Raw genomic sequence first — 14,902 nt, 5'->3', positions numbered from 1 at the left:
GGTGGGTCCTGATGGCCTTGAATGCCGGGCCGAGGCCTGGACTTAATTCTCCAGGCACTGGGAGCATGGGGAGGTGGGGGAGGGAGAGGGCTCAGAGAGGCAGGCCCAGCCTGGCCTAGGGGTAGGGGAAGCAGGGGGGGTCCCCTTTGCCTGGGTGGCTTGGAGAGGCTGATCTGCAGAGACAGAGGCTCCAGCTTCTGTGGGGCTGTGCCCCCCTTGCCTGCTGGGCACTGGCACCAGTTCTGCTGATTGGTGGGTTGGATTCCCCCGCCTCAGGCGGCGCTGACTCAGCGTCTGAGAAGTGGTTCCCACGGGCCCACGACTCTCTAGGGGCCAAAAGCCGTGCCATCCATGCCCCACCTCCAAGTGGGTCAGTGTCCAGGGCCACTGACAATTAGGGCTGAACTGAGGCTAAGATTTCTGGTCCACCCCACCCCCCACCCCCGCCAACCAGCATGGCCTTAGGCAGTCCTTTCTGCTGTCTAACCATATGCCACCCAAACTCTGGCCTGGCTCTCCACGTCCAGAAGTTCCAAGATACATAGTTATCAATACTTTGTTTTTATTTTAAAACAGTGAGAAGAAAAATAAATATCTTTGAGAAATAGGAGTACAAGGGTGGGGTGGAGTGGTGGGGCCGGAGAAGGGGGTGTCCTAGCTTCGGTGGTCTTGCTCCTTCCCGGCCAGGCCCTACCCGGCCCCCGCTGGGAGGTCTGGGGGCTCCGCCAGCCTCGCCTGTCCGAGGCTCCCAAGTCGGGCGCTGCGTCAGCGGAACCCTCGCGCGCGAGGATTAGGCCCCTGGGGCCCGGAGCTCCGTCGGGCGGGCGGGCGGGGGCTGCTGCCCCACAGAGGGCTCTTCCCGGCGTGGTGCCCGCGGCCTCAGTGGTGACCCATGTCCTCCATTCCCACGCGGCCCCAGACGCCCAGCACGAAGCTCTCGATGTCGCACTCGTTGGCGCCGCGCACGATGCGGAAGTGGCCCCTCTCTCCCCAGGCTGGGCCCCACGAGTTGGCCGCCGTCTGGGAATGAGAAGGAGCCGTGAGGAGGGGAATTGGAGTGGGGGAAGAGGACAGGAGGCCGGGGGAAGGTGACAGCGGCCGCAGGGCACGCGGCGCAGGGACTCACCCAGTACTTGAGCGTCCTTCCGTCGGGCAGCGTCTCCTCCCCCCACCTGCGGGGCAGAGCCGGAGGGGGAAGGGCGCTGATTCACCTGCTTTCAGGAGCTCCCGCCCCGCGGCCTTCCCTGCCCAGGCCCCTGTTGCCATTGGTGACTTGGGTGCACCCTCAGGACTCTCTGTCCCTCTCTGCACCTCCCTCAATCTCCACATCTCTAATTCCATGCACCTGTGCCCGGTGTGGGGACGGTCCCAAAAGGACAGCTGGAAGGGGAAGCAGAAAAGGAGGGAAACTGGGCCTCCACCCTCCAGAGATCCACATCCCAGCGACCAGTTCTCTGGGACCTCATACATCTGCCTGCCCTCCCTCCTCACCTGGTGGGGGATGGGGGGCAGGGGGCGGTGTGTATGTGCAAAGTACATTTCATTGGTCGGACTATTGAAATCAGTGACCCTAGCATTGCCTCTTATATCAGCTGGGGAAACTGAGGGCTCGGGGAGTGAGTCAGGCAGAGCTGGGACAGGTGCTGAGCTGGGGAGAGGTTGAGCAACTCTTGAATCCTTGTCTGTATTTCATTTGGAGTTAGTCTTCCCAGTGTGTAAGGAAGGAAGAGTTCTAGAACACCTTAAAAGGCCCCTAACTCTCGGTGTGACCCAGGGCAAGCACCTCCTCTTTTTGAGTCTCGGTTTCCTCCCCTATGAAATGGAGCTTTGCGGAGAGGTGGTAAGGACTCAAGGCAGACTCAGAGGCCCCAGTGCAAGCCCTGCTGCCCCCAACCCCCCTGCCCACCAAGCCCCTCACCCTGTGATCTTGACCGAATGGGTCCCATGATGGCGGTATTGCTCCGGCCTCCCCAGGCTCACTGGTGTATGGCTGTAGATGCCGCTCTGGTACAGGAAGAAGTCCTCATGCACCTCCATGAGGGCTGTGGGCAGAGGTCAAAATGGGGCTGGCTCAGCCCATCAGCACAGGCACTGATACCCAAGCCTGGAGATGCATGCCCAGGCCCCGGGGCCTCTGGTACCAAGACTCTAAGTGCCCCCTCCAGGTGCTGCTCCTGGGGAAGGGACATGGTTTTTCCCGCTCCTGGCCCCCATGGACTTGCTGCTCAATGCTGCACGGACCGCCTGTGCCTCTGTGCCCAGGGTCAAGCAGGCACAAGCTTCTGGAATCAGGGGGCAGGGTGACGGGCATTTACCTTGGACAGGGCCATTCTCCATCAGCTCCTTCATGATCTCCTTCTCCTGGAGCGTGAGGGGGTGGGGAGGAGAGTATCCATCAGGCGCGAGGCTCAAGCCTTCGGCCAACCTTCCAGCTCTCCTGCCTTTGCCCCCTCACCCAAGTGCAGACTTACGTTGGCGCCGAGGCGGTAGGCAGGAGTGACCTGGTAGATGTCATTGGCATGGACATAGCTATTGGGGCAGCGGGCGGTGGCCTGCCGTTTGCCCCGACCCATGGCCCGACTGTGCATCATGCAGCGGGGTGCGGAGCCAGCCTCGTCCCACCCATGGCCCGAGAACGGGTAGCAGTGGTCAGACACAACCCTGCAGGGGCAGCAGGAGGGAGCGGGGACAGAGTGGGCATGGGGCAGCCTGGCCCAGGCCCTTCCTGCAGGCTTTCCCTTCCTAAGACCCCCACCTCATGCCCTCTTCCCTACCCCCTTGCTGCTCACCCTCGACGGCGCAGGAACCACCAGGCACCGTCAAGTCGCCCACCGCGGCAACCCTGCTGGTTGTGCGTGTCACAAGACAGCAGGTTCTGGGGTGACAGGACAGGTGTCATGTGCCCCAGAGAATGGATTGAGACTCGATCAGAGGCCACGGCTGGTGGGAGGGGAGGTAGAGGGGCTGTCAGGGGGCTCAGGCCTTTGCCCTCCTTTCCCACCTGGCCAGCCCCTGCTCTTGAACATACCTGCCGTGGAGAAGGCCCAGGAGCCTGCACAGTTGCCCTGGTCGAGAGGGTCGTGGATCAGGTTGGGCCACTTCTCAGAGGCCTCGAAGGCTCTGGGCAGCACCTCCCCTGGGCCCAGCACTGTCTGCAAGGAAAAGGTCACTCTGTCTGCCTCCTGCCTCTGCCCCAGACTTCCCCTCAGGGGCCCTAGGCATTGGAGGTCTCCCAAGAGTCCAGGGCCTCGGTGCTTTGTGACCACCTAAAAGGGTGGGATAGGGAGGGTGGGAGGGAGACGCCAGGGGGAAGAGATATGGGGATGTATGTATATGCATAGCTGACTCACTTTGTTATAAAGCAGAAACTAACACACCGCTGTAAAACAATTATACTCCAATAAAGATGTTAAAAAAAAAAGTCCAGGGCCTTCTGCAGTTTAATCTTGAGCCCTCTGTTGCTGAGAGAGTGCAGCAACCTCCACGGTGACCCAAAGGAAGACCCAGGCACCATTTAGTGCCTCTCTAGTGTCAGGTGGGGGGTGACTAGTCCTGTTTTACAGGTGAGGCAATTGAAGCCAGGAATAGGGAAGCGGTCGGGCCACTTTCCATCCTCAACCCCGGCCTCTTTCCTCCTCTGTACCTTCTGATCTGCTACATCCTTCTTCCCACCAGGACCTTGGGCTTCAGGTCCCAAAGGGCAGGGGAGGGAAGAAGCAGTAAGGTCCCGTGACTGGGCAGGCTGCCAAGGCAAACAGCAGGAGGCAGAAAATAGCCGGAGGCCCAGGGGAGTAAGGGCAGGGGCAGGGTCTGGTCACCTCAGCCTTGAGCTGAGCTCCCTCTGCAGGGAGGGCCGCTCTGGCCAGTCACTGCCTCCTCCCTGCCGGCCACTGATGGAAGGAGCCTCCGGCATGTGTCCCGCTCAAGCCCCCTTCCTCGCCCTTTGACTGTTCTGGGTCTGGTTCTCATTTCTCCCTCTGGAGGGTCCCACTGGTGGGAAGGGTGAAATCCCCTCCTCCCTGGGGGTTCTGCTGAGATGGCGTTTCCGAGAATTGCTGCTCTCTGGCCAAAGCTGGAGGAGTGTCTGTCCCTCCCTTCCCAAAATACCAAGGTGACCTCCTGGCCCTTAGGGCCCTAACCCAGCCATACTGGGACCAATGACATTTTTCCCAAGCCGGAGAGGCCAGAGAAGCTAGGGAGGGTCAGACGCTGGGACCACAAAACTCAGAATCTGAGCATCAGTTCTTGCAGTGCAGCATATCTTGTTATAGGCAGAAACCTAAGGCCCAGAGAAGGGGAGTCCCTTGTCCAGGGATACACAGCCTATTGGCGGGGGACAGGCCTAGGCCCCTGGAGAAGCAGGGCACAGGGTGCCAGGGTCCCTGGGGTGGTAGGCCAAGAGGAGATGGCAGGATTGTGGGCAGGGATGGACTTACATGAATCTCATTCATATTGGTGACGGAGGAAGACGGGCGGATGGTGCCCAGGCGGTAGCGAATGCCCTCATCCAGGGTCATGCCCCAGAAGGCACTGTGGTTCCCAGCCCGCCACCTGAAAGAGAGGGGATGGAGGTCACAGACCGGCCAAGGCTGGGGGTCCTGGAGGTATGCGCACATGGGTGGGAGAGATGCCTACCAGCTAAATGTACACATGAATAAGATCTGAGTGTGGGTGTGCCTGGCAGGACATGCATCTCGGGCAGAACATACGTGTGTATGTGTGTGCACGTGCATGTGTGCCCACTCGGGGCATTTTTAGGGCCTCTCACCCATAGTTGCCTTGGTTGATGGCCTTGATCATGTTTTCGTCCACCAGGCATGGCTCCTGGTCACACTCCCACTGCCCTTTCTCCTGGCAGGTGCTGGAAGAACAGGAGGAAAGGAAGAGGTGAGGTGGTGCTGGGCATCCTTGGAAGGGAGGAGGCCTCAGAGGTCAACATGGGCCTGAAATTCTGCATCAGCACCTATGAGAGGACCGCCAGATGATCCCATCCAGCCTGGTGGCTTTAAATGTCAATTTCAAATTTATGATTCACAAGTTTATATCTGCTTCTCAGATCTCTCCCTAAACTCCAGATTCAAGGATCTTACTGCTATACCACATCACCTCCTGGGTGTCTAACAGGTCACACTCACCACATCCCAAAGCAAATTCCTGTTCTCCCCCTACCCCCAGGCCTGCGCCTGCCACAGTCCTCGAAAATGGCACTCCGTCCTCTCCTGGAGTGCAGGCCAAAAGCCTGGGAGGCACCCTGGACCCTCTCTCACTTGCTAACCCGATTCATTGGCAAACTGTGTTGACTCTACCTTAAAAACACATCCAGAATCCAAACCATGTCTCATTCTTTTCCGTAGCCACCATGGTCCAATCACCTTTCAGTTGGATTCTGCTGTAGCCTCCTCACTGTTCTCCTCGATTCTGCCCTGTGCCCCCCTCCCCCGCTTCGGTATATTTTTAACACAGCTGCCCAAGCGATCCTGTTAAACCCAAATCATATCATGCCACTCCCCTGCCCAAAACCTGCCACTGGCTTCACATCAAGAATAAGAGCCAAAGTCCTTCCAGCGCCAACAAGGCCCTGCACGATCTGTCCTCCTGTTCCCTCTCTGACCCCCTCGTCCCCGTCCTGGTTCCTGAGGTCCCAGCCAGGCTGGTCCTGACTGTTGACACCAGCCGTGCTCCTGCCCCCGGGCCTTTGCACGGTTCTTCCTCCAACATCCTCATGGCCCCTCTCACTTCTTCTAAGTCCTTATTCAAATGTCACCTTCTCAGGGCGGCCTGCCCTGGCCACCCTAACTCAGCATCCTCCACCCTTCCTACCCTGCTTCCCTGTTTTCTTTTCTCCTCAGCCTGTCATCACTATCTGACGTATTATATCTTCAGTTATTTATATTGTCTATACCTGTTTCTTCACAGAATCTAAGGTCCTTGAGGGCAGGTACTGTTTGATACCTTCAGTGCCTAAAAGCAAAACCTAGCACATAGTAGCCACCCAATAGATATTTGTGGAATGAACGAATGAATGAATGGGGCAGTACAGTGAAGTGATTAAGAGATGGATTCTGAATTGAATCCAGGGTTCAGAGTCTAGCTGACTAGTCATGTGACCTTAGGTAAGTTATTTTAAACTCTCCCTCAATGTTGTCTGTAAAATGAGGATAATAATAGTACCACCTTCCAGGGATTAAAAGGCAAGCTTGCAAAGTACTCAGCCCAGGGCCTGGACCATGTGATGTGCTCAAGAATTGTTATCTTCCGTGATTGTTCTCATTACAGGAACCCCAACTCCCCACCCCCTTGAGTTTCAGACTCATATCCAGCTGGCCTCCTGACAGCTCCTCTGGGTGTGTGAAAAAGGCATCTCAGAATGGCCAAACTATCTTCCCCCAAACCTGTTCCTCCCTTAACATCCTCAACTCAGAAAACGGCACCTTACCTACCCAACTGTTCAAGCCAGAACTCCATGTGGTCCGTGGTGTCTCCCCTACCGCCTGCCCCTCACCCAGACCCACCTACCACCAGCCTGCCCTATGAGCCGGTCATGAAAGACTCCGAATCCACCTGCCTCTCACCCCTCCACCACCACCACCCTACTCTGGCCCCTTATCCCCTCTCACCTGGACCCCGCCCCCCCCCCCCCCCACCGGCAGTGGCTTCCTAACCAGGCTCCCTGCTTCATTGTGATTCCCTCCGCCCAATACACACACCCCTCTCTTAAAGCCAGAGAGATCTTTGAACAACACAAATCAGACTGTGTGCTCCCCAATGGCTGTGCACGACACTTAGAGCAAAATGCAAAATGCTTGGCACAGCTCATGAGACCCACGGGACGCGGCCTGCCCCTCCTCGGGGCCTCTCTCCCCATTTCACAGCTCCAGCTGCAATGAGCTCGGTCCCACCTCCTGGCCGTTCCACAAGCCATTTCCCCCCATGTTCCCTCCTTCTGGGCCTGGGCCACTCATGCTCTCATCTCCCTGGTATCTGCATAAATATCCCTTCCTGAGTAGCCTTCCCTCGCCCCCACCCCACTCTAAACTAGGGTCCCCCAATAACCTCTTTTCCCCCATCACACCTGTAGGGTTGTAATGACAGGTTTATTATTTGTGTCACCATTAGACTAGAGGCACCAGTGCAGGGACGAGGACTGTCTGCCGCATTCTGGCTGCATCTCCTTGGCCCAGCACAGCACCTGGCACATAGTAGGTCTCTAACAGGTGTCGACTGAACAGTTGGATTCTATGAGTTCTATAGTGCTTTTACAAGCTCCTAACTCTGCTACGACAAGATGCTAAACTGCATCCTTTCAAGCCCGCCCAAGGCTCCCGCCTCCCTTGTTGCCTTTTAAGGAGCCTCAAGGGGACGAGGACCCAGTATGGCTGGGATCTCCAGCCCCAGGAGCTGCGGGGGCACTTTCAGGGAGGCTTTCGTCCTTCCCTTCCCCCTCTGACTCTCGAAAGCATCCTCGAGGGCTCACAGAGCCTGGGAGGCCCACAGACACCGTCCCACACCCTCCCTCATGTGTCAAGTGCAGGGAACGCAGCCAGAACTGGCCTGGGAGGGCAGTGGCTTGGTCAGTCCATTCCTGCCACCTCCCTCTTTGCCCCCCAGGGCTGTCCAAGCAGGTCTAGGCAGGACTGGTGGCAGCAGGTCCCAGCATTCCAGAGGGGGCCCGGGTGGCCAGGCCCTAGGGAAGGGACCGAGAGAGAGTGTTAACCCCTCAATGTCCAGAGGCATCCTATCAGTAACAGCAGAATCATGCAAGCGTGCTCCACCTTTTGAAACACACACACAGGTCACACACGCTCAAAGCATGCACACACACACATGCTCTGTCACCCAGACACACGCTAAAATGCACGAGTCCCCACTTTCACTGTGACCCAGGCACCCCTCACGCCAGTGAGGCAATGGAAACAGCTTATGCGTAATGCATTCCAAAAAGTTTCCTCCTCCCTGGGGCCCTCTCAGTCCCAGGGCATGGGGTGGAGTGGGTGCAGGGCCTCCTCCTCTAAGTCTTAGGGTCCCCATTATTTCCATTAAGGCATTCAAGGCTTCGCACCTCCCATCTCAGGCCTCAGATTAGGGTAGGGGGGCACCCCAACCCCTTCGTCCTCCTACTGGGAATGGTGGGGAGGGTTGGGGGAGGAGGAGGGGCCACATTCCAGGGAAGGCCCTGCTACAGTCTGGCTGGCTGCCAGCTCAGCCATCCCTGACCCTCATCCGGTCCAGGGCAACGGATGCTGCAGTCGGAGGTTTCCTTCCTGGCGCCCCCTTCTTGGACTCTCCCGTGACAGGGAGAAAGGTTGGGAGGGGCGGTAGCCTAGCCCCAGGCAGGAGGGGCTGCACCTGGAGCTGGGCATCCGTGGTTGACTGCTCCTGGGGACTGCTGCTGGAATGCTGGTACAGAAGTTGACATGGTCCGTGTAAAAATTCCCATGTTACAGATGAGGAAACTGAGGCTCAGAAAAGGGAAAGGCCTTGCCCCCAGCAAGTGAGTGACAGGGATAGGGTTTGAATCAAGTCTGTTCCACAAAGCCCACAAGGCAAGCCCCCAACACTCACCAACGGTTACAGTTGTCCCAGTAGGTTCCCAGGACTGGATAGATGCGACCCCTGTGCATGCATCCTGGTGGGAGGAAAGTCAGACAGAGACGTGGAGCCAAGACCAGAGACGACGGGTTGAGATGGCCAGGTCCTCAGAGGTCAGGTGTCCCGAACCCTCCCAAACGCACACACGCACACACACCCGCCCTCACTGCAACTAAAGCCAAGCTATAACTTAAGACATCTCCTACAGGGTCACACACCAACTGCTACTTGGGAAGTTCTTCAGTGACTCCGACCCAGATCCCTCTTGCTTCTCTTGGATGCCCTCCACAACATTCCTTAGATCCTATGCCATTTAAATGAGTAGGGGTTTGGAGATGGGGAGTGGGAGGGGTATGGGGAAGCCAAAGCCCAGAGAAGGTAAGTGACTCCCCTAAGATGACACAGCACTTTGGGGTGACAACCCAGGTGTGCAGTCTCACACCCGCAGCGCCATGGAATTGTGGGAAAGAATTCAAGTGACTCTCCTCTTGCATAAGGGCGAGTGGATGGTGGTGAGAGCTGAGAGCAGGAACAGACTTAACCCACCTCCCAGGTATGACCAGCCATCTCAGGGGTAGAGGATCCTGAGCAAAGGCAGAGGAATTGTTAAGATGACGCTGACCAACCCCTGTGTGCTTTATCAGTCTGAGGGTGAGTCAGCAGGTGTGGCCAGCACCTTCTAAGTCCAGAATATGGAGACAGGCAGGACTGGGAGAAAGGGCAGGAGGCTGCCCTTCTCCTGGGCCAACTTAAAATCCCACAGACCGAGGCTCTTCTTTTTCCATCTTACTGGAGAGATTCAAGTTAGACCAGAGTGGGGACTTCCCGGAAGCGCAGAGAGAGGGGCAGGGTCTGTTTCCCAGATTCTACAAAGCCTCCCCCTGGAAATGTCAATGCATCAGCCTTGCTCCTGAGCCTGGCTGAGTTTGGGCTTGACAAAGCGACCCACCCCTGGCCGTCTGGTGCCCACCTTGGATGGGGGGAAAGGGGGGTGGCACGCCGAGGCAGAAGTCCCAGAAGTCAGGGCAGCAGTCGGAGACGGTGCGGTTGCAGAAGAGGTCACAGTAACAGGTAGCACCCAGGTAGGGCAGGGCGCAGTCATCGGCGCGGCCGCGGCAGCACAGGTCCTGCTCCTGGCAGTACCGGCCACCCGCATCCCGGATGCCCCGCAGGTGGAGAGCCGGTGCTAGCTCCCGGCGCCCACGACCCCGCTGGGCACCCAGGGCCAACTCGCCAGCCAGCAGCAGCAGCAGCCCCAGTGGACATCGCCACATGGTGCCTCCTGGGCCCAGGGAGGGCAGAATTCAGGGGTCAGAAGTGGTGGGCAACAGAGATTCCCTGGCACCCCAGGGACGGATCTCCCAGCTTCCTGGGGCTGTGAGTCCAAGGGGTTCCAGCAGGGACCCTGATTCCTGTGTCCCCAAGCAGGACAGGGGCGAGAAGCCACAGTTTACGCGTGCCCTGGCTTACCGGGGGAAGGGGCTTAGGCAAGAAATGGAGCCCCTCCCTGACCTGCGGGGGCACCTTCAAGGACAGGAGGTGGGGATGGTGGCATCCTTGGTGCTCCCCACTCAACACCCATGCTTCGCACCCGGGCTCTCCTCCTGTTCTGGATCCCTGTGCTTCCCTCAGCCTCCGTCCTTGATGGGGGTCCCTGACTTTGTGCCCTCACGTGTCCCTCTCTCTGTGCCCCTCTGCCCCCCTCCACTCTCCCTCTCTGCCACCTGTCTTGGTCCCTCCACCTGGCCCCTCATGCTCTCTGTTCCTTCTGTCTACACCGTCTCCCCTCTGAGCAGGGGAGCGTCCCTACCTGGTGAGGGGTGTGGGCTGAGCCCGGCTGCCCTACTCGCCTCCGCCTTCCCGCTCCTGCGACCGCCGGACACTCAAAGTCAAGTGAGGAACGTGGGGCGGGATTGCTTTTTGTACCGCCCCGCCCTGCGCGCCGCCCCGGCCCCGGCGGCGGGAGGGAGGGGCCCCGGCTCTTTTGCACCTGGAATAGGCCCGCCGTAACTCCGAAATTGGGACTAGTGAGAGGGACCGTGAGCACGTGACTGACCTTGTTGGGTCTCCGGTGGAAGCCGTTCCCTTAGGGGCGGAACTCCAACCGAAGCAGGAACAACTGTGGTGTGACACTGGAAAGAACTGCCCAGTGGGCTTCGCCGTGGGGCTGAGGGGCTCGCCCGGACAAGGGAAGATAGGGGGCAGCAGAGCTCCGAGTTTGGGACCTAAGTTTGGGAAATGATGGGGAGAGTGTGGGCGGCAAAAATCTCTAAGCGCCCCGTGACCCCTCAGTAATAAAGACAGCCATGCACACCGCTCTTCACAGTGCCCCCCCCGCCCCCCCGGGCTTGGAGCCGCCCCAAGCCGCCTCCGTTCCCAGGAATGACTGGAATCTGGAGGAGGATGATTTAGGACCCTTGGGCTGCTCATCCTCCCGAGGGGGCGGGGTGGGTGTGGGGTGGGAGCTGCCTCCCTGCCCTGAGACCCCTCTTTGCGTCCGCCCTCCCCACTCAGTTCCGGCACCTCGCCAAACACTGCTGCCTCTATCAACCCCTCCAGGGGGCATCGTGCTCGGCACCTGTCCCCCATCCAGGGTCCAAAGGAAGAGCCCTGCCAGCTGGCGCCCCCTGCAGAGCCCCCCCTTCCTGCCCTGGTTATAAACCCTGCCTTTGCCCAGGCTGGCCTGGGCCCCAAACAATGGGGCTTCTGTCCCGCCAGGCCTGCCCATCACCTCTTACCTCCCCATCGCGCAGTCCCCTCTCTTTCAACAGTTTGGGTCCGGGCCAGAGGATTCTAACCGCGGGAGGATGAAAGAGACTCCACCTGGACCGATCCCCCCATCCCTGGCCTGAGCCTCACAGCTGCCTCTAGGTGAGGGAAGCTTCAAGTATGGGGATTCCCTTTGCCCTCTCTCTGACCTCCCTGCACCCCTCCCCCAGCCTTGGGGCATCCTCAGCTGGCCAGCCCCAGGGGGAGGGGAGGGACCAGGACAATGGGCATCTGTGACTGCGTTGACTGGGTTACCCCCTGCCAGGGGGTACTGGGCAGGGAGTCAACGAGGGAATCCTGCCCTGGGTGCATGTGCGGAGGATGGAGGAGTAATGTCCTGGAGCCCCAGTGTTGGCGGGAACACTCACAGGAGCTGGCCATCTGCTCCCTGCGGGGACCCTGGAGGACAGAACCTAGATGAGACACTTGAGGCTGAGAAGGACAGAGCTGCCCAAGGGCACACAGCCAGGATGCAGGCTCCCTACCTACCACCACTCCACTCCTTTCCCCCATCACCCTTAGTCACCCACTGCAGGTCTCAACACCCTCCTGGTCGGGAAGGCCCTTTCCATGTCTAACCTCCATTCATCTTACTGCAAGGTGGGCCCCTCATATTGGGAAGGAGATGGAGGCTGCCTTCAGAAGAGTTCATGCCCAGAGAACCCACTTTCATGAGTCAGTTTCAGTGTGGTTCTGCGGCTTGGGGCTGGCCCAGGGGCATCTGGCCTGTTCTTTGCCCCAAACCACCCCCTGTAGGCCACCCATGTTGTCAGTATCGTACGTGTATCTGGGTCTGTGAGGTGATTCTGCTGGAGTGTGTCTGAGTCTGCTTCTCTCTCTGTTACCTGTCTTACGTGCCTGCACATCTGTCTGGATGTTGCCTCTGTGTGGTCATGGGTTTGTCTGTCATGCCCATCAGTGTGCTGTTTGCCTGTATTTGTGTGCTCGTTGGCTTGTGTGTCGCTCTGTATAGCTGTGTGACTGTCCCTGTCTGTGTCTGCCTAGCTACTCGGTGTCTGTCTTGCTAGGAGTCTGTGCGTCTGTGTAGGTGCCTGTTCGTGTCTGTTCACGGGTTTTAGCTATCTGCCTGTCCTTGCCTGCCTGTCTGTCCATGCAAAGGAGACAGGAACACAGAGTAGGGAAAGAGAGCAGAGCCAAAAGCATGGCTCCGAGGTCCCTCGTCATTACTGAGCTTGGCACTGAGCCCGCCCCAGTGGAATCTTGTGACTCACTGGCTTGCTTGGCCAAAGAGGAAAGGAAAAGGGCAGGGCTCTGGGGGAGGGGCTGGAAACCCACTTTCCTTTTCCATGGCCCCTCTCCTTCCTGGTGACTCACTCTCTGTCTTTATTCTTGTCCAAGGGCCTAGGGCAGAGCAACAGGTGAGGAGATAGCAGCAGGCCTTACCCTCTGAGCCGTTTGGCTTCCTTGGGAAGCAGGTGGCCTGGGGCTCCGAAGTGACTCTGACCTCCCTCACTTGTGACCCTGGGTAGACACTGCCTCTCTCTGGGCCTTGGTTTCCCATCTGTACTCAGATGCTCCCTAGAGGCCCTTTGATGCTCTTTTCTTTCTACAAAAGGGAGGCGAAGCTAAAAAGAGGCAGTGACATGCCCAAGGTTGCACAGCAGAACAGAGACCTGGGCCTCCTCTCCTCTCCCCAGGAGTCTAGTGCTACCCCTCCCCCACCTCCCCCTTCCCCAGCTGCTCTGGGTGCTCAGAATGGACCACTCTCCTCTGGAGGCTGAGCAGGGCCTCCTGGGAAGACAAAGACCCATTGTACTGTGCTCAACCCAGGTCTGTGGCCGACTACCCACCACCTGAGGCATGGGGGCTCAGATGTTTGGGTCCCAGTCGGCACCACAGCTAGGGCTGGGGGTCCCTTGTGGGCCCCTGTGGTCAGCTGGACACATCCAGAGCTTGGAGCAGTGATACCTGGAGCTGAGTCTGAGATCCAGGCCAGGCCTAATGTTTTCCGTGTTGGGCCCTGTCGTGACATGTCGGGCTTCCTGGGGCCTGTTGGACTGTTGTTATCAAAGCACTGCCCGCAGGGCTGTGTGGCAAAATGCGGCGCTGCCGTAGCATGCTGGAGCTTGTGGGAGATGAGATTCGGGGCCATGTGGAAGTCTGTTGTACTGAGCCGTGGAATGCTTTCCTGTTTGATTTTTCTTATTTATTCCACAAGTATTTATTGAGCACTTACTATGTGCCAGGCTCTGTGCTAGATGCTGAGTGTTATGAAGCCGTGCACATGGCGTGGGAACCTGGAGTGATGTGATGGTCAAGGGGGTCTCAGAGAGGAGATGGCATTTGAGCTGAGGCTGAAGGATGAGAAGGAGGCAGCCCTTCCTAGAGGGTGTTCCAGGAAGCCGGGCCAGCATGAGCAAGAGGCCGGGCACAAATCGGTCTGTTTGAGACACAGAAGGAAACCCAGAGTGGCCACTCTACAGTGAACGAGGTGGGCAGAGGAGCAACTTGAGGCTGGGAGGTAGGCTGCGTGGCCCATCACGCAGGACCCTCAGGCTGTAATTAGGAGCTTGAATTGTCTTCTGAGCACTAAAGAGATTTCAACGTGGCAGTGAAATAATCTGATTCACACGTGCAAAAACCCACTCTGCCTGCTCTGTAGAGACCAGATGACTACAGTGTAAGAGTGGAATCAGGCGGCCCAGGTAGAAGGTGATGGTGTGACCCAGGCTAGAGATGCTGAGGCCTGAACGAGGCTGGGGGCTGTGGAGATCATGAGAAGCAGGCTTGTTGGGGACCTACTGTGGACTTGCTGGAGGGTCAGAGGTGATGGGTGAGAGAGGGGAGGAATTGAGGAGGACTTCCGGTTTTCTACCTGGTGGGTTGAGGATGGTCCCAAATTCTCTGCTGTTCCCCTTCCTGGAGTCTGGGCAGGCTTGGGGACCAGCTGGATGCACAGAGACTGTGTGACCTAGGCTGGTTTCGGGCTCAGACTGGAAAAGCGGGAGGACAGAGCCTGGGGACACTCCTATATCAGGAGCTGGGCAGAGAGGAGGAGAGGGTACAGTAGACTGAGCAGGATTGGCCAGGGAGGAAGGGGGAGCCCAGGTGAGAGAGCTGTCAGGAAGCCAGGGGAAGAGAGTGCTTCAAGACCTAGGAGGGGAGCTGCCTGTGTGGAATGCTGCGGAAAGGTCGAGAGAGCTGAGGACAGAGATGTGTCCACTAGATGTGGCAGCAAGCACCTCGGGGCAGCCTTGACGGAGCAGTCTTAGTGGAAGAATGAGGATGGAAGCTGAATGGCAGGGGTGGGACTGCAAATGGGAGCCGATGAACCAGAGAGAACAACCACTGGCAACTTTTTAGAACGTTTTAATGCAAAGGGAAGCTGAGAAATGGGGCTTTGGTTGGAAGGAAATAAGGAGGGTGAAGGGAGAGTTTTGTCCAAATATGGATACTATAACATCGTATCTCTATGCTGATGGCAAGGAGCTGGGGAGGAACTGATGATACAGAGAGAGGGGATTTCCCAAGATCAAAATCCTTGCTAAAGTAAGAGGGAGGGGACCCGGAGCACAGGAGGAGA

General features: G+C 58.0%; 1 protein-coding gene across 2 annotated transcripts; it reads right to left on the bottom strand.

Moving 5' to 3' along the window:
* Window positions 1-736: 736 nt before the first annotated feature.
* On the bottom strand, window positions 737-10,465 carry TINAGL1 (tubulointerstitial nephritis antigen like 1). 2 transcript variants are annotated; one of them, XM_060017971.1, is made up of 12 exons: window positions 10,400-10,465; window positions 9,560-9,871; window positions 8,563-8,626; window positions 4,769-4,861; window positions 4,437-4,551; window positions 3,029-3,152; window positions 2,790-2,940; window positions 2,472-2,661; window positions 2,316-2,361; window positions 1,919-2,042; window positions 1,127-1,172; window positions 737-1,020 (listed from the first exon to the last, which is right to left on the bottom strand). In XM_060017971.1, exons 2-12 carry the CDS (start codon window positions 9,861-9,863, stop codon window positions 880-882), a joined length of 1,398 nt encoding a protein of 465 aa, XP_059873954.1. In that variant the 5' UTR covers window positions 9,864-9,871; window positions 10,400-10,465; the 3' UTR covers window positions 737-879. The 2 variants fall into 2 exon arrangements, with proteins under 2 accessions (XP_059873954.1, XP_059873963.1); XM_060017980.1 differs by lacking the exon at window positions 9,560-9,871 and having other exon boundaries at window positions 10,400-10,464.
* Window positions 10,466-14,902: the final 4,437 nt, after the last annotated feature.

Source organism: Delphinus delphis, chromosome 1 (assembly GCF_949987515.2).
Source record: "Delphinus delphis chromosome 1, mDelDel1.2, whole genome shotgun sequence".
In the NCBI taxonomy this organism is placed as follows: domain Eukaryota; kingdom Metazoa; phylum Chordata; class Mammalia; order Artiodactyla; family Delphinidae; genus Delphinus; species Delphinus delphis.
Note: the sequence above shows the minus strand (reverse complement) of the source record. Positions and strands in the feature narration are given on the sequence as shown.